Below are 25,518 nucleotides of genomic sequence, written 5' to 3' on the forward strand. Positions count from 1 at the left end.
TCATGACTATTTTGTCATTGGAAAATAACTGCTAATTGGGAAACTGCACTGTTTGCAGTATAGCCATTGGGACATCGGAAATTACTATAACCTTTAATTTTTTCCAAAGCTGAAAGAACTGTTGGGCTAAAGTTACAAAACCAACTCTGTTGTTGATCATCATTTCACTAAAAAATTTTCTTGTGAATTCACCAACAGGACAAGTAACTTAGTGCGACAAAAATAAAGAAAAGGAGCAGAGAGTATCACACTAAATCGATGAAAACATGTTTATTATAGAGTTTTCGTCAGTATATAAAATTCCGTATTCAAATAGATTATCATTTTGGCTACGAGTGGTAAAATAGTTAAAACAAAGCTTTTATCTTTCACTGAAAATAATTTATAACATACAACGTCTGGCCTTCCAACTCAAAACGTCAGTGGCTCTGCTTATTCTCAAAGTGTTCTGATGACGAAAGCGCAAACGCTTAAAGTGCTCTGAATCTAATGACAAAACCGCCAAGGCTCAGTGTTCTGACGACGACAAAAAAAAAACAGAGCTGTGGAGTCGGAGGAATTATGGCGTGTCCGGAGTCGTTAAAAAAGGTTGAGTCCGACTTGATACAAAACAATGAAGAATAAAATTTTTGTTCACAACTTTTTTTCAAAAATACTTTTTCTTGTTCTCTGCATTGCGTTCTAAAACTTTAGCAGAAAATAGAAGTGTTTTGTTCTTGTCAGTTTTAGTTTTGTGCTCGCCATTTTAACTTCGATCACAATTGAAATGAAATTTAAACAATGAAAAGGGACAAAAATTAAATAAATCTGGCAAAACTGAAGCCGGAGTCGGTCAGTCATGAACCGAGGAATCGGGGTCGTATATTTTTCGCCAGAATCCACAGCCCTGCAACAACTCAGTTTGTGTTCGTAAAACTATCCCCGCAGCTCATGGATCAAACAACCAGCCACCGGAATCTTGTACAAGATTCTGAGAGTTGAAGGTGTCAACATAAGTGAGAGCGTTGTATTTTGAATAAAGGAAAATTGATGCTCAAGCAACACCACTAGTCGCAAATTCCACTAGTTAAAAGGAAATATGTTACCAACTCAGTACGTTGCTGGTGTAGTCGATCATCTTTTACGCAATCATATAATGACAAGAGTGTTGGAATTTACTAAATACTGATTGCCACTACAAAGCATGCACAAGTATGTTCTCGTGCGCAATGTTCGTCATCTAATAAAAAATAATAATAATAAGGCAATAAATGTTGCAGAGTAGATCAACATAGTAGCCGGAAGAAACAATGAGGTTTCATGCTGATGGCTGGAATAACCAGCACTGTTCAATATGCAGCACAGCTACAAATCGTGAAGTAGTTAGTTTCTAACTTGCTTCATTCGCATACTTCAGCTTAAACAAGAACGATCAAAATATTCTTTTCATAAAACAAATTTTGCAAACTATGACTGAGTGTAACGATATAGGATCACCGTTACTTAACACATCTGATTGATTTGCAGTTATAGCTAGTTGGTTGTTGAATTTCATAAACCTGGGTTTATGAAAGTGTTTTACTTGGTTCCGAGTCCTATTGGGTACGATGCGGTAGCCTTCCTGTGCACACAATTACCAGAAAAAGACTCGACACCAAACTCAAGAGAAAAGAGCAGAATAGTTTCTTAAAACAGGACTTCTTGCAACTGTGAGTTGAACTGGCGAGATCGCGGTCCCAACCAGCACGACTGTCACATTGTTCTCTAGCAAAAAATCTCAGGCAAGTTGCAAGTGCTCTTTCAAGTCTATCTTTTCTTAGCAGTTCCAAATCCTCCGAATCCCATCATGGCAGCGATGTCATTGTCTCCACTGTCTTCGTTTGCTTTTCGTTTTCTTTCTTTTCTCTTCTCTCTTCGATGAGCTTTTAATCTTTCCTCCTTAAAAACAAAACAACAACGATTTATCAACTACTCTTAACTGGTTCAATCAATGAGTTTTTTTCCCTTTCTAAAAAAAATGGCAATTTTTATTGGGTTTGTAGCAAACTTTTTTATATAAATATACAGATTAACATAAACAATCATGTGCGCGTTTGTAAAAAAATTAAGTATTTGCAAAAGTACTACCGGTACATTTTAATTCTTATTCTATTGCCTGCTAGAAGGTCACACAATATTGTTTTTCAAACTACACGTAACACATGATCTGTTTTTCCTTACATCTTCTTTCAATTCTTTCATGCGTTCTTCAAAATCATATTGCTTTTTCTTTTCTTCTAATTTCTTTTTGTTCAATTCAAATCTTTTTTGAACTTGATCAAGAGTTGACCTTTCAACTTTCATGGACATTCCTAAATTCCTTTGATCTAGAAAAACATAATTATAAGTCAATAAAAAGAAAACAAAAATTTTTAAAAAGGAGATATTTCAACAAGGTAATAAAAACGAATTCAGTTGAGTTTCGAATTCTCAGAATGTACGTACATTCCTACATGAAACCCCATTATCGGACTTTTCTGAAGTGGTCATATTTAAGCAAGCATTAAAAGAAATGAGTGAACTTAGTGTTTTAACATGGCTTGGTCGCCAAGAAATGTGTTGAAACCATGTCAATAGATCACCAGATCCAATTCACCTAAAGGCAAGATACTTTGTTTTAATCAAACAATGAAAACAACTTATCATACATTTAGTTTATCATGAGATTTGTGATTTTATCTGGCAAATTTTATAACACCACACATATATAGTATCACTATTCAATTGCATGATTTGATACACAAACTAGTAACATACGTTTCTTTCCATTGATATGGTCCAGAAAGTTGATTGAATCTTTGACGACACAGTCACAAACATTGCAGTAGTAACCACCGCACTCTGACGCCGGAGTGGTTTTGCTGATAACAACAGACTTTCCCAAATGTGAGTCCAAGTCAACCTTGTAAGAACGAGCTTTCAACAACTCTCTCTTCACCGGCCTCTCAGGACGAGCTGATAAAATTTAATTGCTTTTGTTAACAATCGCTTTGTTTCCCTTTTAAGCAAGCAGAAGCGAGCTCAAAGCATAAAATGACTGCCAACAACATGATGTTTAGATACAGATTTAAAGAAACAAAAGTAGGTGATTTACTTTATTAAAAACATATATGCTTTAGTAATACTGGTTGTATGCAGTGACAAGCAATTTTACACATCATAGCTAAGTAAATTCACATCAAGAACAACCTTCACTCTTGTCATACTCTTCTTGCAATCGGTCGTCTGCAAGTTTCTGATATTCCTCCGAGTCCCACTTTCGTCTGTGATCTTCATACTGAAAACAACACAAAATTATAAAAAAATAACATTATAATAATTCTTCTAAAATGCAGAAATCTAGAATCTGTGTACTGTGTAGTGACAACTTTTATGTAGTCATTACGTTCTTCACTAATTTATCCTACAAAGGATCTCAAACAAATTAAAATATGATTTATAATATTTTATAAAACTAACTCTTCAATTAACACAAAAGATACAGGATGAGAGGAGAATAATACAAAAGTGAATTAATTGAACATTTATCACAGGACCTATCTATGCGTCCATAGGCAACTCTTGTGAACAGGCAACGTCTTGAAATCTGCCAGATAATTATAACATCTGAAGCAACTTGCAATCTACTTATTCATTCGAAAAAGCATCTTGCTTTTTTAAAAATGAAATTAATTGTGAATGAGGATATTCTCAAAAAGGTACACCATAATTAGGGATGCACAATACAGAGTACCTGGCTATCTAGAATACTTAATTTCGACTCTATTCTGAACTTAAGCGGCGATTTTTTCCAAATAATATCAAAGAGCAAAAATATTTGTACATTATTTTGAATTGTATTAGTATCACATGTCAAACAGAGTATAACATATGATAAATCATACATCATACAATTAGGGCTGCCAGATTTTTTTTCTCAAAATAGTAAACATTTTGAAAGCGAGCGACCGCACCCTCTAACTACTACTAAAAACTTGGTCATCACACTGCTTAGGCCTATAGTACAATAAACATGCAACAGTCATAGTAAAAAGATTGCAGTACACTACTACACAGAGTATAAACCTACTGATGCTAAAATGGCAAGAAAAGTTTGCAAATACAACTCTGATAAACAATCCATTCATACTAACTAATCCCAACTGGATACAAGTATTGCTGCTCTATTGAATCAAATGACATAGTACTGTAATATAGCTCATCAGATTTCTTAAATCATAAATCTAATATTAATCATAAATCGTGCTGGCCAAGCGGCCCAAGCCTGGCTTTGGCGAAATTACACTGGGGTAGCATAGTAAGGGTTTTTCCCCAAAACACCAGACTCATGTGCTTTTAGTCTCTAAGCAGCAGAAGTGTATGAAATATGTAGTTAATCCATGGCTATTGGCTAAAATATATTGACAGAATTGTTAAGAATAGCAGAATAATGAACATGTTCACTATCACTATTAGCAAAATAGTTTATAGTGAACATTTTCTTTTTCACGAATCTCAAGCGCGTGGTGAGTGAATCAATGCGCACGCGAATGCACTATACAGCACACGTGTGGCCGCACACACAAATTATTCACTTGTACGGGAACGCACTGCATGTCTGCAATTCTGATAACTGTGTGAACCCTATGAAGGAAGAAAAAAAGCGCTTGGAACAAACACTCCATGGAGAAAAAAGTTGGCGCACAAGACGGAAAATATCAACTTTACATTTGTTTAACGTTGCACACTGTTCCTTCAGGCCTTAAAACTCGTATTTTTTCCCAGCAGCCATCGGGGCCTACCGAAAGCTCCTTCTCGGCGGCCAAATCTGAGTGCTTGGAGGCCAAAATACAACTAACGATACCACAAGTAAATAGAATTAAACTTGCAACAATGCCAAAATGATCACTTAGTGTTGTTGAAGTCTGGGCAAGGTACTGCTATAGAATCGTTGTACCACGCAATAACTGCTTTATCGGGATTGTAATCCGGTATTGCGGGACCTTCTAACGAAATTAAATTGTTTCAACTGCTCGCTGCTCAGTAAATTGTTTCAATTGCATACCGCCTTTCATAAAACCTGATCAATGACCATTTATACCGTTATGATGTCACCATTGAGGGTGTGGAGTCACTAACCTACAGCGGAAACATTTCTCAACTCTGAAGACGCGTGTTTTCCCCTCGAATATCAACTAACCTACCCAGACAACAAAATCTGTCATTTTTACATTGATTCTACGTTTGCAGTCGTTAAATCAGGGTAAAAATGACGAATTTTGTTGCTGGGTAGTTCTCCGTTTTAACGACGATTCAATGTCCGACAACATCGAATCCACATAAAAACGACAATATTGCCAGCCGATGTAGCACTTCGGATTAACACTTTGTTAAAATAAACGTCGGGAATTACAAACAAGACGTATAGCTGGTGATCGCAGCTGGGTATATTCCCTACAATAGCAAATGTTTCCGCACAATACAACAGTGGTGATTATGATGCGCTGACCTAATTTTGCGTCACTCTTTGATACTAGATATTTTCGACAATTAATCCACGATCATTCTATTGCGAAATTAAATAATTGGCTAGAAGAAACAGGCGGCCGAATTGGCCGACTGAGGAGGTAGCACCGGCGGTCATTCAAGCACTACTTAGCGGCCATGGCCGCGATGGCCGCCGGCTGCTTTCAGGCTTGTCATTTAACAGATTTATTTTCGAATCCTGATATCCGAAAAAAAACTGTAAATGCAATTCGAATACATTAAGATTCGATATTCTGTATTGTGCATCCCTAACCATAATGAACCTACCAAAATACACCAGACATGAGAAGGCATGTTTGCTAACAATAAGTCTGCCCCGATAGCTCAGTTGGTTAGCGTGTGACTTCTGGAACGAAGAAGCTTCAAGATCAAGCGGCGCTGGTTTGACTCTCGGGGTGTGTACTTGAGCAAAGCACGTTAAGGACTGCTCTACATTCAGCGGTATCTAACGGATGGAATAATTCCATGGCAACAACACTTCAACAATTGCAAACTTCACTCTGTCAATCTCGGTGACCGGCCTGCGTCAGTGATTCAAAGCCTCTACCTACAAGTATGTGAAACTGCCAGGATTAAGTTCTGCAAAAAGCTTTTCCAGTCCGAGGATAAGGATTCATTCAATCAATCAATATTTCACTATTATTGTTATCAAGTTTAACTTATAAGTGCTGTCTACTCTGTGAAAATTTTCTATCAAATTTGGCCAATAAACAGTTTATAAAACTTAAATTAGCCTAAAATGATACAACTTTCCTGATAAAATTATACAAATTTGTTGCATCAACTGGTAGTAGCACTACTTTTGTTATCACAAGATCTGTTGATTATTTGCCCCACTAGTGTAGGCCTACATGTTGAAGCTAGATGTAAGCAAAAATACCACAGTGAAAGACCTTTATGAAAATTAGTCTAAATTGTAAAAATCTAAACTCATCAAAACAGCCAAACAGTTTATACTTGGGGGAAATTTTTGCAATGTATTCACAGGAATCACAGCTATGCCCCAGCCTGTGATCTGTTTTTTTTTTGGTCATAGATCGGTCATTGACCGATTTTTTAGAAAAAACAGTCCGAAAAAAATATACGGTAGTCAATTTGGTCAAAATGTCCAAAAAAAAAGTATATAGTCAATTTGGTCAAAATGTTCTTTTCTTTGATAAAACACAACAACGTTTCTCAGCGAAACTTACTGTTGTAGCTAGTCAGGAAGTGCAAATTTTATTTTGCATCAGCTACATGAAAGGAAATTTTTTCATCAGAAAAAATGACCAAAATAAATAAAAAAATGACCAAATTTTTTCTAGTCATTTCGGACAAATCATAGAAAAGTCTTGATAAAAAAAAAACACAGCCTGTGATGCCATAGTGGAAATTACATATAGGAGCATAGTAAAAGATCATCAGTGTTTTCAATTTTATCAAAGAATATACTTCCAGGTTTGTGCAAAAACTTCATTTGGAAACATATTGCTCCCTTAATCATATGTCTATGATTGAGGCTATGTGTCAATGCCTTTAGGATTGTATTATTGTCTTTAAAACAGCTTTTTTAATCACAAAAAATGGGGCAATACTAAAAGGCGGAAATGCGGAAGCGCGGAAATAAGTCGAAATAACTTTAGAATTAAAACAGTCATAGTATTTAATGATCTCACAATTGCTTCTAAATAATATCTTTCAATGATATTTCAACATAAGAAAATGTTCGGTATTGAGTTGTGGCTAAAAATCGCATTTCTGCCTTTTTCCTATTTCAATAAATTCCACTAAAATTTCGAAATTTACTCCAATAACCGTGGAATTAAAACAGTCAAAATATTTAATGACCTCACAATTGCTTCTAAACAATATCTTTCAATGATATTTCAACATAAAAGTAGGTTCGGTGGTGAGTTGTTGTTAAAAATCGCATTTCCGCCTTTTTCCTGTTTAAATAAATTCCACTAAAATTTCGAAATTTACTCCAATAACCGTGGAATTAAAACAGTCAAAGTATTTAATGACCCCACAATTGCTTCTAAACAATATCTTTCAATGATATTTCAACATAAAAGTAAGTTCGGTGGTGAGTTGTTGTTTAAAATCGCATTTCCGCCTTTTTCCATGTTGCAGCATTTCATTCTTTCATGATGAAGTTATCGCTATGTTAAACAATACGGACGCCAAGATTGTACTTCCGCGTTTTCCACATCGGCATTAAAACGCCATTTCACGCCCGGCTTATTTCCGCCTTCCGCATTTCCGCCTTTTAGTGTTGTCCCAAAAAATGAAAATGTATGAGTTATATAATATATTAAGAACACTTTAGTTCAGCAACTACGGTATACCGTACCGTACTTTGTAAAGCCATGCAAAAAAAAAAAATCCATCCAGTTTTTTATCAGTTGCAGCATTTTTAAAGTTGTCCAATTGGGAGGAAAAACCTCGGTCCTGCTTATGATACAGCAAAAAAAAACAAAACAAAAATAGGCTACAAAAACTTACTGATGAAGAAGGGGTTGCCATTATGAGGTTTAGTTGTTCCTTTAGATTGACCGAAGTAAAAATATAAAAAATAATATTCACATGTGCAGCAAATAATAAGTCTATAAAATACACTTCTAAATAACAAAGTTACTTAAACTCAATTTGCAAAGACTCCACCTGGACCTAAAAATGAAGTTTTCTCCAGCTCATTGTATTTCTCACTTTTTTTATCACTTTTCACTGCTTCATATAGCGTTTCCAATATATTTTATTTCAATTCAATTTTATTTTTCACTTCTGGTGGGAACATAGTTACAGAAAACGATAAAGTAAACACACAAATTTGACACCAACAAAAAGGAAAAAGTGACAAAGCCAAAAGAATTAAAATATTCATCGATAAAACAGTGTTTAGAAAACACTATCTTGAAGTTAAAAATGCACAGCCACCAAACCTTGAAAAAATAGTGAAAAAGAAAAACTTTTTATTTTGTCGGTTGTAAAATAAGTGTAACATTAACACTTTGTGTGTTCTTTGAATCTTTGCATAGATCTTTGGAGTTAACTTTTTGTAAGTTTTACGTTTGTCCGTGAAACCGACAAAAAATGAAACAGTTAGAAAAGATGCATTGGTCTTATAATTCTTTTTTGAAAAAAAGGAGCAATTTTGCTTTAAACATTGAACTTACTCTACAGAAGGCTCACCAATCAAATGATATTCTTCTTGTTATTGCGTTTGCTTTATTAAATTTGTTGTAATTTGAATGCAGTTAAAATTGCAATGTTGTGGTTAAATTATATAGTACCGTAACAAAAATGATGCACATGAAAATAGGAAAAAAAGTCTTCAATGGATGACCTTTTTCCTTTTGTCGTGAATAAATAAATTGGTAGCCACTTTAACAAGTCGAAATTCTGCCACTGAAATTGATTAGAATGCAACCGCCAACCAATCAGAACATGTTATAAGAGGCTACCGTCCAATTGTGATTCTTCTCGCACTCATCCAGAGAGTTAATGCTTGTTTTAAACTTTATTTGGTAAATACAGAAGAAAAAGAGCAATAGCAGTAGTAGGAATCGAACCCGCGTCAATGAAATGAATACTTTCTAACCTTTTCTAGCCCTAACCCTAACCCCTAAGCCAACCAGTTGACAAAAAATCCATCACTTAATTTGCTTTCTATCATCTTCTTTTCGCCATTTTTTACGTCACTTAAACCGTAGCTTGTGATTGGTTGGCGGTTTCATTCTAATCAATTTCAGTGGCAGAATTTCGACTTGTTAAAGTGGCTACCAAATAAATTGGTAGCCACTTTAACAAGTCGAAATTCTGCCACTGAAATTGACTACAATGCAAGCGCCAACCAATCAGAAAGTGTTATAAGAGGCTACCGTCCAATTGTGACCCTTCTAGCACTCACCCAGAGAGTTAATGCTTGTTTTGAACTTTATTTGGTAATTACAGAAGAAAAAGAGCAATAGCAATGGTGAGAATCGAACACGCGTCAATGAATTTATTACTTTCTATCCCTAACCCTAACCCCTAAGCCAACCAGCTGACAAAAAATCCATCACTTAATTTGCTTAAACTGTTTTTCAATCGATAGAAATATAAAAATAATTTTTAAAACCTTTTGAAGAGATCATACAAACAGTGACAAAAGTAGTCTAAAAAAATCAAGAAACGTATCATAAATTTAATGAAAAACTCTTCAATTTTATTTCATGTAAAAAATGCTGGTAATATAGTTACGATTGTCCGCCACTATAGCTGAGTTGGTTAGCGCATGACTTCTGGAACAAAGAAGCTTCAAGATCAAACGGTGCTGGTTCGACTGTCGGGGTGTACGCTTGAGCAACGCACGTTAAGGACTGCTCTACATTCAGCGGAACCTATAATAATAATCGTGTTTTTATTTTGAACCTAATGGATGGAATAATTCCCTGGCAGTAAGACTTCAACAATCGGAAACTTCACTCTGTCAATCTTGGTGATCGGGCCTGCGTCAGTGGTTCAAAGCCTCTACAAGTATGCGAAACTGCCAGGATTAAGCTCTGCAAGAAGCTTTCCCAGTCCGAGGATAAAGATTCAATCAATCAAGTGTCAAGCTTAAAAAGCAGCTTTAAATTTTTTTATTTGTTGTTGTTTGGCAATACTGCGTCAGAAAAACAGTTCTCTCCCAACTGGAGTCCCAAACTCACTAAAATCAAAGTTATTGAAGAGAAGAGTTGGAAAAATAGCCTACATTTATTTTGTTTGTTGTGAAAATAGTATGATGCAGTTATAATAATAATGTGACAGGTTCAAAATTTGCAGACTGAATTTGAAGTTCTTGGCGAGCTAACATCCTTTGTGCTTAGGCTATACCAGTACGGTACATGCGGTTAAGCTTGGTCAACTGTAGGCTATACAGTAGAATTCGCCTATAGTGACACCTGAAGGGACCGCAGAAAAAGTGTCACTATATCAATCAATCAATCAATCGTTTATTTATCAAAAAACAAAACACAAAAGTGACATAAAACAATAATACATACAATGTTTAGGTTTTGTTATTGATAGGGAGACAACGAAACGACCATACGGTCAACTAGTCAGTTGCCACCCTGGAAAGAATAATTTGAGTTATGAAACTAATCAACAATTTAACCAAATTGGTTACAATCAAAAAAGAAAACACAAACAAGACTAATACTTCGACTAGTAGCTTACAATTAATTGTCAGCTTCATAAAATTGTGTGCGAGATTTTCCAACAAATAGTAATCATGAAAATCAGTGGACACTGGACACCATGACAATAGACATTGTTGAATGTAAGAGCTTAGAAGCGGACCGGTCCTATAGCCGAATTCTACTCAACTGTTGCGTATGCAAACGGGACTTTGCAACAGGTGTCACTATAGGCAAATTCTACTGTATAATAGTTTTGCCTACAAATATATTATACCGGTATGACCTACAAATATTATATACTATTAAAACTGTTATATAGCCTACAAATATATTACATGTAGGCCATATAATAGTTTTGCTTGCTTAAAATACATATCCATACTGATTAGGCTAGCTTATAGGTTATAGCTAGTCTATAATCTATGAGATACCTTATTAGGTTAAAGTGTTTAGAATTCGAGATACTCTATGGACCTACATTAGTTTTAAGAAATATTTAGCAGTTTAGCCTATATCTGGACTATCGTATGGAAGCTGACTTGGTGACCTAGCAAGGTTTTTCGCTTTTTTCCCTTCTCATTTTAGTATGTACGGTAAAGTATATATGATATCAGTGTATTATGATATTTTGAGAAAAAAGAAACCAGTGTGGGATTTATTAATAGGAAGTGGCTATTTTTACACACTTGTTGCCAAGGTTAAAATCAGGTGTTGCCAGAGTTAGAATTAAAGTTAGGAAGGGTTAAGGTAAGGGTTAGAGTTAAGAATAAGGTTATATATATACCTTAGGATTTTAAAACAATGAAAACTATTAATACTACAAAAAGTGCTCAATGCCAAGCAAAAAGGCAAAGCAGAGCGAATTAAATCAATTATCTTCTCAGGAAGTACAGGTTTAGAGATTTTTTTTTTTTTTTTTTGGCAGATTAATTTACAGTTGTAATATTTAATATCTTTTCAGAATTATCGATTCTTTACTGTTTACATGTTTTTTGCAGACCTTCTGATGATCCGTTAGGTGAAACAATTTGTAAAGGCTTCAGATAGTAATAACTACCTTAGGATTTTGATCTTTGCCTAGGACTAAAAAAATTTCCAAAATGCAAGTTTTTGTTTTCAACAGCTTTAAACTTTTCTCAAATTAGGATAGAATTCTTTATCTGGCAACGCTCTTGAGGCGTTTTTTACACTATATAGTGTAAATATAGCCACAGCTTTATTAATAATTTAGAAAAAATGTTGGGATAACGGCATTGTTTATTGTTCCATTCGTTAAAAGGCCTTACCACAACAAGCAGTTGTGCACTTGTGCAGTAGTATATTTCTGCAATTTTGGGAGCTGGTATACAAGTCCCCACCCCCCCCCCCCCTTGGTAACTCATGACAAAGACAGGACTCCACCAAACATATAGGGTGAAACTACTTTACCTTTGCTTTACTCACACACTTCAATCCACATGTTTTAGTCAATTCCTCTTTGTCATGAGTTACCAGGGGGGGGGGGGACTTGTATGCCAGCTCCCAAAATTGCAGAAATATACGAGGCCCCCCGGCTGGCTACGGCCTGTAATACCGTACATGCCAGTACAGTGACATGGACGACTTGTTGAGCTGTGGGATTGAAGATGCTGCTTGCAGTAGTGAAGATGAATCAGCAAATTTGGCTTCCCCTGCTTCAGAAATAGATACATATCTCACGTTGTTGAAAGCATTCACTACATCTCTTTAAAACGCCCTTGTTTGATGGAAAGCAAAACAAAAACCAATTTTCTTGTTTCTGTCAGTTAGTTTCAAAATATTTTTGTGTACCTGCTACATCTGCTTCTTCAGAGAGATGTTTTTCAAGTGCAGGTTTAACTGCCACCAAGTTGAGATCTCGTTTGACTGGTGAAAGTTACACTGCGATAAGCAATTTTTGTGATGTTCATTGTTTTTGTAAAGTCATAAAAATCATTAAAATGTGTCGATGGTAAAAACTGTCAATTATTCTAGAATACATATCTGTATTCTATATTCGGTTTCAGTATTCTAGAATATTCTAGAATAGCTAATTATTCTATTTTGCCCATCCCTAGTTGTGATGCCATACAATTTAAAATGTGGTGCAACAGACAGGTGGAAGCAATGAGAAAATACAATTTATAATCAAGTGACTTACTCCCATGTTCAATTTTCAATTGGTTTGCCATGATAAAATGTGTCACGTTTGTTTAAAAACGACTACAGAAGCATAAGCTAGCTTTTGAGGTTATATTTCTTTTATAACTAAAACCACTGCATTTTCCTGTTTGTTTCTATGCGATGTGTTAGACATCACACGTGCGGGTAGGGGTTTCATCACCTCAGTCTGAAACAGAGAGAATCAAGATATGTCTGGTTTCCTTAGTTTTTTGTTAATATTATTTAAAAAAACAGTACATTGCAGCTTTGTTAGAAAACTGCGGGTATTGCACTGTTTGCGCAAATGCACAAGCTTTGGTTTGGTTTTGGTTTTTACATCTTTATCCCTGGACTGACAAAGTCTTTGATAGGTTGTTTTTGGTAGTTTCGCATACTTGTAAATGCTTTTGATGCAGACTGCAGAGCCGGTAAAAGAAATTGATAGTGAAGTTTTCAATTGTTGAAATGAAATATTGTTGCCAGGGAAGTATTCCTTCCACTAGATGCCATTGAATGGAGAACAGTCCTGAAATGCATTGCTCAAGTGCATACCTCGAGAGCAGGACCAGTGCCGCATGATCTTGAGTGAGGTATATACTTCAACACTAAGTTAACAGGGCAGACTTTATATGCAATGCACAAGATCTAGAGAAATTTTAGGAAACATTGCATTTTTTCTCTAATAATTACCGCAACAAATTACTTTATGTTTCTAATACATGCTATGTACTGTGATTTTCATGCATGTTTCAAGGTGTTTTTATTGGTTTGCTTTTTAGACCCCATGCAAGCTAGCATAATCTAACAACAGAAATATTAAAGTGTGACTGTATTTTCAGGTTTTTTTACTTTTGTTGTAATTTAACTTGTGGTGTTTATTGTTACAATTGAATTAGAAGAATTAAGTAACAGCCGTATAGGGCACATCTTTAATATGACTCACCAACAACAAGAAAATACTTCTCAACTCTCAGCCTCGTATACTGTGGTAAGGAATTAACTTTAAAATATACTTATTGTGAATATATTATACTTATCATAACCACAACGCCAGATGTTTCGTCCTTGAAATCTTTTGGCCCTCGGCATTTCCGAAATTATTGCCACATTTTCTGGTTGTGCAAATAAACAGATCACCACTGTTCAGATCTTATTGCATTCGAAGTCGATAAGGGACTAAAAGTCTCTTGAACATCAAAACTTGATCAAAATTTGGTTACTTGCAAGATAATTTACCAAAGCAACAACTTGGCAAAAATTTTTAATCTGACACTTGAACAACAATTATTTAGACAAGCATTATCAACAAAGTTGCAATGATTTATATCATCAACCAAAACAATACTGGTTAGGTACTATGTATGATACTTTGGTAGCCTAATTTTTTTTAAAATCTGATTTCAATAGGCTACACTGCAGATATGATTAACTCTGCAAGAAGGATTTGAATCACAGATAGGTCTTGTAGCGTCCAAAAATTTAGTGAATAGCAGCATCTGTGTTGTTTATATAACTAAATAAGAACTAATGTTTATGTCCTGCCAAATGTTAATCCTAATACAATGACGACTTATTGTTGTCCCGATACCCACCCAATAGCTCAGTTGGTTAATAAGCGCTTGACTTCACGAATGAAGAATCTGGAAGATTAAACGACGCTGGTTCGATTCTCGGGGTGTTTGCTTGAGCGAGGAAATTTCAAGACTGCTCTCCATTCAGTGGCTCCTATTGGATGGAGTAACTCAGAAACAACCACACTTTAATTGCAAATAGTAACTTCATTTTGTCAATCTCTGTGATCAAGTCTGTGTCAATAGTGAAGGCCTTTACGACAGGTTATCGTAAATAGTCAAAAACAGCTTGAAACTACTGTAAGATCATGTTCTTTAAAATAAGTGAGTTTTAGATGACACAAGCGCAAAGAGCATTTAGTAGTCTAAGTCAACTTCGGAAAAACGAAATTATTGACAATCACTGCACAAGATGTTTCGACCCTTCTCTGCTTCTAGTAGATGTCGCTTCGGTCGCGGTGTTTTGTCACTCGTAATCTCGTGCTTTCCATGACAGTAACCAATGTCTTGTAGCGGAATGGCCCGTTTCGGTGAGTCCAATCCCTGTTCGGTGATTTTTTCAATTATTTTTTTTTAAATTATCGGGTACCGTAGCCTAATTATCATTGCCGTTTTAGGGTTAGGGTGAGAGGTTAGGAACTCACCGAATCGGACTCACCGAATAGTAGCAGACCCGTCTTGTAGAGCCGAATGGTCAGGACGAAAGATCTCCAGAGCGAAACATCTGGCAAACCCTTGATAGTCAGCTGCATAAGCAAGTGGTGAAAGCCATGATTTGACTTAAATTGAAAGGCTGCGAGTTCAACACTGCTTAATATCATGTGGCTGTGTCTTTTACCAAGAGACTTAAAGGCACACTGTGATTTGCAGAATGGTGCCTCTTCTATTATATGGCCCTTGAATTTTCATCTATGAACAGTATGCTGCTCTTAGCGCTCTAGAGAAAAATGTCTTTGGTTTGCTGAACTAAACCTACCTTGAGATTAAGTCAGTCCATTAACTGGGGAGCATAGTGCCCATCTGTCGGATAAAAAATTGTCAAGAACTAGATAATTTTCTTTTAAACTTTGTTTTCAAGTGTTTCTTGTTTGTTCATAGTAAATATCCAAAATCTAAATTTTCAGTCAAAATGTAAAAATGACTGCTTGATATTGCTGGAAACCTTCTTTTTTGAGCTTTCTAGCAAACCTTTATTTGTGATCATTGAGAAACTACTTAGATTAGAAAACTTCCAAGCTAATGTCTGGCATCTAAGTCTTTCTAACATTATTGAAATAGCTCTATCAAGTTATTAGCATAATGGATGTCATTTTGTGCATCGGTGTTTTGTCAAAATAGTCTTTGTGATGAAGCACATGATAGTGTTTAGGCAAGTATGATTTTTAAATAATGGCAACATAACCCACAAACTTTACTAAAACCTCCCCAAGTTTTAGTTTCATAAACACATGTTTTGACTTTTAGATCAGTTTCGCTAATATTAAATTATTGGATGTAGGTTAACCAAAATGACGACGTTGATGCACCACCAACTTATGAAGCCGCTTCTTGTTCTCAAAACCTTGTGTCAGATGGTGAGAGCACAATATGATTATTGTCTTTGTTCAGAAACGTGTCTTGGTTTGTGGTGGTACAAAATAATTTTTAAAGATAAAAATGCGATTTTCTACTGTCCTTGAAAACAAATTGAGATCTGTATTGAAATTGAGTTATCAGACATGCAAATTTCTGCGCAACTTTGTGTAAAATCTTTTGATTTTGTCTTCTGTGTAGAAAACTGTTTCAATGGCATGAACGATAAAAAAGTTGAGGATAAGCTGCCCTCATATGAACTGGCAACAAATCTTCCATCATATGAAGATGTTCAAGACAGCAAAGAAGATGAAGCCAGACAGGAAGTTCTTGATATTTTTTTTGGAACTGCTGTAAGTTTCTTTTGTCATATTGTTTCATTGATATTGTCAATTGCCATACTCAATAAGCTAATTAACATTAGGCTAACGTTATAAAAAAAATAACGTGACCTGTGACCATTGGCGTCGATTTTTTACTGAAGTTTAAACAAATTCCAAGGGGGCAAGAATTGCCCACTAATTCTGATGGCGATATCTTCAATTTGCTGATTTTCTGTCAAAATGATTATAATACACTATTTGTAGACCACATGTCAGTTGGTTGCGATTGTCGTGAAACATTTTGCGCACCGTTTAGTTTGGCTGTGATTGCGCAACGTTGACCGAAGACACATGGCGCAAATGCTCGCATGCTTAAATAGGACTTAGTTCAATGCAAGCAACGTGGTGAATGACGTTCGTTCCGAATCAAATTTGTCGGTCAATCAAACAACGCTGTCACGACAAAACAAATCAATAGAAAATGAAGAAAAAATGCACAACAAGTTTTGTTACTTGTCTGAATGTTGTTCGAAATTTTGTTTCACACACTGTTCGTAAATAGCTTGAACAGTTTCACGTTCTATTTGTGAATTGTAGTCACAACTCGATCCAAACTTGTGACGGGTTTGATTTATAAATGCAAATTCGTCTATGGCTTCGCTTCGGTGAGATCGAGAGTTTCCACGTGATCTTGAAGTGTATTCAAGACAGCCTGGTCATTCAATACGTCTTAGTGTATGGCTGCAAATACGTTTGCAATCTACAAAAAAATTCACTTTGCATCGCATGCAAAGCTGGCAAAAAAACGATGAAAGTCTTCACTGCATAAATACAGTTTGATGTCAAAGTCTGCTTTTGTAATTGTATTTATTGTGTGTTGTTTTGAAACATGAAAAAGTATTTAGCCACACAGCACAGTAGCAATTCAAGTTCACTAGACTACATATTGCCAAAAGTTGTAACAGACAATCTCGTGGCTTGACGTTGAATAGACGAGTTAAAATCACCAGAAAACGACCCGACTACCCACATTTGCTACAAGACACTTGGCGAAGCCGATTTTTGCACAAAGATAGCCTTTGCATGCGCATAAACAGCGCAAAATCTGCAGTTTTTTAAAAGGTTGATACTTTTTTAATTCATAACAAAAAACCGAGGGGACCACAGGCCTTGAAATTCACGGCGGACATGTCCGCCGTCACAGCATGTGATGTCCGCGGGAAGTACCATCTAGATCGGTCATATTTGTCTGCTGAGAAATAACACAGAAACTAGCGATACAAATCGTCATTGCGTAGCACGAACAATTGTAGCGAGAATATAATCTCCCGCGCATCCAGTAAATGTGAACACTGCGTCCCTTAGCTTCCATTCAAGCATGAAAACTTTCGATTTTTACTTTGCTTCAACGATTGATGACATTGAATCAGCTTAACAAAGGTGAATTCTTCGCTAAGAATCGATGGGAGTACCGGTACTTCACTAATCACGTGCAACTTAATTCAAGTCTTACGTCACAATGTCTGGCTTTGATCTCCGAGAAGTATTGATAAGGCAAGGTTGGTTACAAAATTAGACTATACGAGTAGGCTATTACAATAAAATTTGTTAAGTTTTTGTATTACAGTAAGAAAGAAAAGGCCCAGGAAAAATTCGCTTCCGTTCACATGACACGCAAAAATAAACTTAAAGAAAAAAGCCTATTGCAACTTTGCACAGCAGAAAATACTGTAGTAGCGTCAGTGTAGAAGTTTTCCGACTCGTGCCCAGATCATTGTGACGCAAGAAGACACACGACCTCGGTCGGCGGAAGTTAATCAGTTATGCGGCGTATAAGCAGCTACACGGCGCTTTGACTCTTCAAGCGCACGTCGTTGGTCTGATGAAACCCTTTCAAAGCGACTTCGTTGAAATGTTAAAAAGCCTTCTAAACCATAGGCCATAGCTATAGTTCTCAATCTCAAATGGCGAAGAATTATCAAGGTGAAGTGATTAAGCATGACGATCGACGCTAAAACTGGTGTGTCCGCCGTGAGACTTAATTTGTCCGTCGAGATAGCTGCTCAGACCGGACACGTTTGTCCGCCGTCAACAAAAACGAATTTCGAGGTCTGGGACCAGATATATCTCGCCCTTCTCTATCTCAGACCCATGGGGGTGCCACCTCTGCCCCCGCGTAATCGACGCTTATGTAACACATAATATAGAAACTCACAAGAAAATACAAAGGTTTTATTTATAAAGAAAATATAACTGCGGAGGCCATGTTTCTGGAGTCATTTTTAAATAAACCTGAATCGTTTTTTTTTTTTTTTATATCAAATCAGTTGAAAATTTAACATTGGTGTAGATCAGGGCTTCCCAAACTTTTTTTCTCGCGACCCCTTTTAATCTCCTAAAATGTTACGCGGCCCCTTACGATTAAAACGACGAACAGTGCGAAATATACATTTGTGATATTTAGGCTATTAAAAAGCTTAAATCTAACGAAAACCAAAAACAATTTACCGTTCTCAGTTCGGTTTGTTTTTATTTATTTCTGGCTATAACAACGAAGCCTATGGACAGCCTACTGGAAACAAAACAAAATAACAAACACATTTATTCAGTGTGAGCAAGCTAAGTCCAGTCGTGGCTCAGTGTTTGTTAATGCAGGTCTCAAAGCGGTTTCAATGTAGTTTAGCTTGGAACCGTAGGCGAAGTGAGAACATTTCAGATAAATCATTTTGAAATTTTGGTTTCCAGATGTTCAATTTTTCTATGAACGCATCCATTTTAAATTTCAATGCAAAATATTGATGTTTTCTCCTAGGAGGGACCAATTAAATTCGTTTAGTTTTTCCAGCAAATCTGACATTTGACATAATTTCAAAAGCTAGATGTTATTGCAAAAATGGTGAACCAAGAGTACAAGACTGAACTTTATTCGTAGTAGTATTTCTATTTGAATAAGAGTACTGATGAAGCCGCCTTTACGGCGGCGAAAGCTCTACCAATAAATTTTTGTAGTTACCAAACCTGGTTGATTTTTTTATTGAATTTTATTCTATTGGAAAAATCAACGTTAATTGGCTAGCCACTTTAAAGCTTTGACTTTTGAAAGCCACCTCACTTCACGATGCATAAAAGAGTTTTTAACTCCGATTACATTTCACCTCATAAATTTTCAAAAATACGAGAAGCTTATTGAGTGCGCGACTCTTAATAAAGTTAATAACTGTCACAACATATCGCACAGAAGCGTTAATACGCAGTACCTTGTGCAAATTGGTATACTTTTTGCGACTCCTGAAGTACGTTATGCGACCCCCAGTTTGGGAAGCCCTGGTGTAGATTACTTGATGATTGTATTTTCTCATTGCTTCCACCTGTCTGTTGCACCACATTTTAAATTGGATGGTGTATCACAATGGGCACGTTGGGAAATATTTTTGTTGCAGTGCACTGTACTGTGGTATTGTTGAGCCCAGCTTCATGGGCGAAACATTTGTCCATCACTGTCAGTCTTTTTACTCTGGAATAGGCTGCCGAGAAACATATAATGTAAACAGACAGTAATTGAATATTATTGCTTTTAACAAAGTTTACTGCTTTAACGATAGTTTTACCATCAGTGTTTGAAGATGAATAGTGTAGTGTTTACCAACAACAATTTAAAGCTATTCTGTAATCAAAGTCCCACAGACGTAACGGCAGACACGCATTGTCGGTGGACCGTCAGTGCAAAAGCCAATAACATGTTTCCTTTCGAGGTTCTGTTTCTAAAAAAAAATCTTCCACTTCTCCCAATATATCCTTTGCAGAATTATTTTTTGCAAAAAACGAGAATTCATAGCCCTGTTTCTTTTATAGACTTTTTGTTCAATGTAAAAATAGCGTTTAGTCGCAGGATGATCGCGCACAATAATAGCTTCTTTTAAGAAAGGCTCACCGTGGTTTACTAAAAGAAGCCTTGTGGTTACAGAACATAGCTTCAAGATGCAAGAACCGTAAAAAAACACAGACTAGCCCTAGTCTAAAAATCATTGCTATCTTTCCTATCTTGCTATGTTTTACTTTGCGGCTATTTTTTAGTACGAGAAGGTTGACAAGGTTATGTCTATTTCTGACGTCCAATGGCATTTCAATCAATTGTTTTTTTTACTGTTAGTTTAGTTTTTAAAGAAAGTGAAGTTTGTATTGACACTTGGCTGGTAGCATTAATTTATGTTATTTAAAAAATGCTTCAGTATCGAAGCATTAAAAAGTTCTTGTTCCAAGTCAATTTACTTGTCCTTTGTTTACGTTAAAAGTACTGTATATTGCAGGAAAAAGTTTGCCGGTATGTCTATTTATAAAGTTGTGTTGCTAATGCTATGTTTTTCATTGCTAAAGTTAGATCAAGTCATTTATTTCTGGCCCTTCGAAATCACAACTAAACCTGCTTACCGTTTGCCATCAATGAAAATTCTTTCACTTTTCAAAGAGTAAAACAATCCACACTACTCCGAATTCATTTTCATTTTTGGGCATAATTTTTTGACCTTGATTTCAAACATTTTGTTTTAACAGCACAACGATGAACTTTATGTTGATGGTGTGGCTATTGGATCAGATTGTGGGTTTGTCAGCGCTTTCATCCTTTCTTTTTTTTTCAACTGGCTTGGCTTCTTCATCGGATATTGCATCATGATGAATCTTGCTGGACGTTATGGTGCTGTGACAGGGTTCGGCCTGTCTATTATCAATTGGCTATTGTATATGAAGGTGAGGTATTTCAACTCTATGCAGTGGCCAAGCAGTGTATGCTCGCAAACTCATGTAGGCCTATATATTTTAATGTTTTAATTTTAAGTTAGCCGCATTTGTCTCTGAAGGAGATGTTCTAACCATAGAAGTCTGCTGCATGGCCGAGTGGTGAGAGCCGTGGAACGGCAATCGAAAGGGTGCCGGTTCGACACCGCTCAAGAGCGTGTGGCCGTGTCTTTGGCAGGACACTCAAAGACAGGACTGAAGGTGGACATGAAGATTGGCTTCCTTGCCTACCCGTCCACTTAATCTAAATCTTCACCAACCGGGTGCAAGCCTGGATACGACAAATAAACAAACCATAGAAGTTATTAGTAGAATTCGCCTAGTTCGTCACGTCAGGGAGATTAAAAAGTGACGAATTAGGCGAACTGATGAATTATGCAAACAGGTCAAAACTATAACGACTTTAGCCGGGACCGATACGAATGTGGCAAACTGACGAATTCTACGTATTTTAAAATCATTTTAACGTTCTTGGAACTCAGCGTTGTTCGTCATCACTACACCTCCATCAGCGTTGAAACGATGCAAAAAATGGTACGTTCTGCTGGCTGGGCTTCGTTATTTTTGGCTGGATAGATAGATAGATAGATGGTCATTGCGACTCTAGGACAGTGAGGGTTCTATATTCAAGTGACGTCAACATGTGAAGTTCATTGTATTAACCACGTGATCTTTTTTCATCAGTATCACCCGGAAGGTCAGAAGTATCTGATGACAACCGATCGGCATGTTATGTGGTGGTTCTTTCTTGTTTTCGGTGAGCAAGTTTGCAACATCAAGCATATTCTGAGTGTTTAACATAAATTAGATTAATTTAAAATAGATGCGTGCAGTATGTAAAATACTTCTTTTTATATTGTAGCCTGTGTGGTTGTGCATTGTTTTTGTTTAAGACATGATAGAAAAATGGATCCACAAACGTGCGTTGCACCAAATTAGCTGCGGTGAGTCGGCAGCATGATGATGTAGTGGTTTCGTGATAAAATTAAACAAAAGCAGTCCCTAATGCGAACTAAGATACGCCAATGGCTAATACAATGGATGAAGACTTTCGCAAGAATACTTATATGCAAAATCTCCTGTCAGCATAAACGGCCATTGCTGAAAATTGAATGAGACTGTTGAAACGGCTATTCGTATACATTATAGCGGTGTTTACTGTTTAGTTTACGTTTTTTGAAGAATTGCACGGATCTGATTGGTAGTCTTTGACGTTGTCATATCCTGTTTGCCATTACGTCACAGAAAAAAAAATGAAACTTTCGGTCCGTTTTTGTTTTTGCTGTGAGCGCCGAAAGCATGCGCTGAGTTGTAGTTTTAAGTCATAGCCACAGAGAATCAACATAAACAGCTTTCTTTTCCTACGAGTCTGACGCACTTTTCTTACACACTACAGTATACACACATATTGCACGTTGTCGAGGACCAATAGTTTGCATAACACTGTTGGAAGCGAGGCAAATATTTGCTACAGTTTCATTTTGTCTCTTGAAAGATCATTCGTCATGCTTGTATCATCTCTAAAGTACCGTACCCAGCTCATGCTCGTAGTAAATAAATCTTGAAAAATGTAGTGGATAAGTTTGACGAAATTGATCCTAACTTTATTAATCTACTTATTCATGTCAATTTTATAAATTCTCATGATGTCAAACCACAACAATGCTTTACATGAACGACTCACTACTTGTCTTGTAATCCAATTTTACAAAGAAATTTATTTTCACGCGAGTCATTTCAATGTTGAAGAGCGAAAAATCGATTTCGATCTGCCAGATCATCTTCAGTTAAGCTTAATCAAATAGAATGCACATTTGCGTCAGATTGCCATCACTACAATGTTGTGATTATTCCACAGCGGCTCTCCTCTCCTTGAAGGGCTTGATAAATTGGTTCAAAGCACGAAGACTTTTGCGGCTAACCCCGGAGCAACGTCAGAACGAACGGGTGTTAGTTTTATATTAATACCCTTATTTTAAAGGTGAGCCTCTCAAGGTCACTTCAAATTACGTGACTTTAATTGTTTTTCGTAGTTTTGTGAACTGCAGTCAATGGCGAATAACCCATACACCAAATCAACCATTTTTACATTGATTCAACGTTTACAGACGTCGGCCAACTTCTTGAACAAGTCCAGTATTTATTATAGTTTTTTTTTATATTCCACTAGTTTAGCGACGTGATAAAAATGTTGAAAACGAAAGAAAAATGTTGGTATTGTTGTCGAAATGCATGGAACCCATTATGAATCGGTTAAATTCAAGAAGAAAATATTTATTTTCATCATTCAGATCGGCCACCCCCACTAGTGGGGAACAAACCGACGATGGATTATGATGATCATTCATGTTTTCATTTTTTCAATCACAAATTTTGGTTAGAGTACAATTTCTGACTTTTTCTAAAGATTTCTTACTTCTTTGGAGCACTCGAAACTGACATAGACACTTGGTAGACTTCCGTTCAAGTATACGTTACCTTGATTATATTTAGAGAGTGCGACTTTCCTTATCTGTAATCATCCATATCGCCTGCTTGAAATTTCTAGAAGAAACCGGGCCGGATGTATTGATTCATAGCGTCTGTTGCTGTTCGGTGTCCCTCGTCACCATATCCACAGTCGTTTCATAATATATACAACCCTTTATTGTATACGTTTAGTGTGTATGGTAAGCTGTTATTATACTTTCGTTGTTTTTACAGAAACTCTGAAGAAAACATCATTTCTTTGGCATTCAAGAAAAACTACATTTTAAATTAAAAACTTGCCTTTTGGAAGCAAATTACATTAGTTAACATAAAAAAAAAAACTTTTTGTAAACTTGGTTTGACGGTTGTGTAAAACATGTAGATTAGCTTTGTAATCAAGTGAAATGCTTTTTTTGTTTTGCATTTGTTTAACCCAGCAACAAGTTTCACACTTTTCCTTTGTCGTCAAGTAAGTCTCTGAAAACTGCGTCGGCCAGTTGCGTGCGGAGTTGACCAAAAACAGCTGTTTACAACTCAATAACCCCAAAAGTGTTAACCACTTATCATTGGTGTCACGAATTCGGTAATGGCTCTCTCTAACAAGTTGGAGACCAAACAACAACATTGCTGTAGCCAGTTCTCAATTTTTTTGTTTTAAGTGAACTTGTACCAATGTTAAATGCGTGAAACAAAGGAAGGTGCTGTTGCTTGCTGCTGATGTGTATATCATACGTTGATTGCGCTTATGTGTGTTTAGGGGAAGCTGAATGAAATAGTTTTATCTCGTTACTTGGGCGTTAGTCTTTAGAATCCAGCTCATTATATTGTACTAGTTTTTTTTTTATAGCCTTGTGATTTGAATGTCTTGTTTTTTACCGGAAAGGATTAGTTTCGAATACAGAATACAGGCTTCCAAAGTGTTCACAATATAAAAGTTACACAAAAAAAATGTTTGGACCTTGAAAAACAATTTCTAAGAGACTAAATTTTGTTTAAACCGTTGAAATCTGGTGAAACTCAAGAGTGCTATCTTTGTGCTGTATATGATTGAACAAAGTTCTGAACATACAACGTTTGTTTGCATTTTTCAACAATTGTTAAGCTTCATGGAGAGCACATGCCTGCACACAAATAATCTGAGATTTTCTGAGCTGCCTTGTTTTGGCTCCATCCACCGCATTGCCGCTACTAGCCCACAGCGTACCGCACATTACACGAATAACACGATCGACCAATACTTCAAAATTTCGAAGAAAAACTAATACTATAATGCATAATTGTATATAAGTTACAACAATTCTTGATTGTTTGTATCGTATGGTCTCATACCAGTCGCTTTCTAGATTTTGCTGTGTGGGGTGGTTCGTGTCATTAGGATTTTCGAGTTATATCGGTGACAAACGACAAATAGTAATTGCTGATGAGCTCTTCTATCGCTGTTCTGAAAGCGGTGATTCAACAAGGAAAAGTGCGTCCAGCTATGAATTGGGGACCTTCTTGTACAGAATATGTGACTTTGCTTGTGTTGTACAACATTTTGCGTTTAAGGAATATTTCACGTGTTTGTCAAGAAAGGAAACGAGTTTGCTCGTGTAATTTTGTGCAATTTCTTTTGTTTCATGTTCAATAAAGGCTATCACAATTGTATAGCAGTTGCAGTCCGCCCCGATAGCTCAGTTGGTTAGCGCGTGACTTCTGGAACGAAGAAGCTTCAAGATCAAGCGGCGCTGGTTCGACTCTCGGGGTGTGCGCTTGAGCAACGCACGTTGATAACTGCTCCTCATTCAGCGGCATCTAATGGATGAAATATTTCCCCGGCAACAACACTTCAACAATCGGAAACTTCACTCTGTCAATCTCGGTGGCCGGGCCTGCGTCAGTGATTCAAAGCCTCTACAAGTATGCAAAACTGCCAGGATTAAGCTCTGCAAGAAGCTTTCC

General features: G+C 36.4%; 2 protein-coding genes across 2 annotated transcripts; one reads left to right on the plus strand and one right to left on the minus strand.

The window, feature by feature from the left end:
- Positions 1 to 48: 48 nt before the first annotated feature.
- On the minus strand, positions 49 to 8,204 carry LOC145783339 (zinc finger matrin-type protein 2-like). The gene is made up of 5 exons (XM_082595189.1): positions 8,029 to 8,204; positions 3,208 to 3,295; positions 2,776 to 2,973; positions 2,200 to 2,345; positions 49 to 1,917 (listed from the first exon to the last, which is right to left on the minus strand). The coding sequence occupies exons 1-5, from the start codon at positions 8,047 to 8,049 to the stop codon at positions 1,786 to 1,788; spliced, it is 585 nt and encodes a 194-aa protein (XP_082451315.1). The 5' UTR covers positions 8,050 to 8,204; the 3' UTR covers positions 49 to 1,785.
- A 5,488-nt stretch (positions 8,205 to 13,692) lies between these two features.
- Positions 13,693 to 25,224, plus strand: LOC145783161 (NEDD4 family-interacting protein 1-like). The gene is made up of 7 exons (XM_082594952.1): positions 13,693 to 13,836; positions 15,918 to 15,993; positions 16,193 to 16,344; positions 20,866 to 21,060; positions 21,793 to 21,865; positions 22,967 to 23,089; positions 23,812 to 25,224. The coding sequence occupies exons 1-6, from the start codon at positions 13,783 to 13,785 to the stop codon at positions 23,071 to 23,073; spliced, it is 657 nt and encodes a 218-aa protein (XP_082451078.1). The 5' UTR covers positions 13,693 to 13,782; the 3' UTR covers positions 23,074 to 23,089; positions 23,812 to 25,224.
- The last annotated feature ends 294 nt before the right edge of the window (positions 25,225 to 25,518 follow it).

The sequence above is a fragment of the Aplidium turbinatum genome, chromosome 14, assembly GCF_918807975.1.
Source record: "Aplidium turbinatum chromosome 14, kaAplTurb1.1, whole genome shotgun sequence".
Taxonomy (NCBI): Eukaryota; Metazoa; Chordata; class Ascidiacea; order Aplousobranchia; family Polyclinidae; genus Aplidium; species Aplidium turbinatum.

What these genes read in the sequence shown, in the direction of transcription:
- LOC145783339 (XM_082595189.1), bottom strand. Translation starts at nt 8,049, where the DNA reads ATGGCAACCCCTTCTTCATCA. An exon ending in TGGCAACCCCTTCTTCATCA is followed by an intron (nt 3,296 to 8,028) that starts GTAAGTTTTTGT and finishes TGTTGTTTTCAG; the next exon opens with TATGAAGATCACAGACGAAA. An exon ending in CCATATCAATGGAAAGAAAC is followed by an intron (nt 2,346 to 2,775) that starts GTATGTTACTAG and finishes ATGTTTTTCTAG; the next exon opens with ATCAAAGGAATTTAGGAATG.
- LOC145783161 (XM_082594952.1), top strand. Translation starts at nt 13,783, where the DNA reads ATGACTCACCAACAACAAGAAAATACTTCTCAACTCTCAGCCTCGTAT. An exon ending in ATATTTTTTTTGGAACTGCT is followed by an intron (nt 16,345 to 20,865) that starts GTAAGTTTCTTT and finishes TTGTTTTAACAG; the next exon opens with CACAACGATGAACTTTATGT. An exon ending in GTGGTTCTTTCTTGTTTTCG is followed by an intron (nt 21,866 to 22,966) that starts GTGAGCAAGTTT and finishes ATTATTCCACAG; the next exon opens with CGGCTCTCCTCTCCTTGAAG.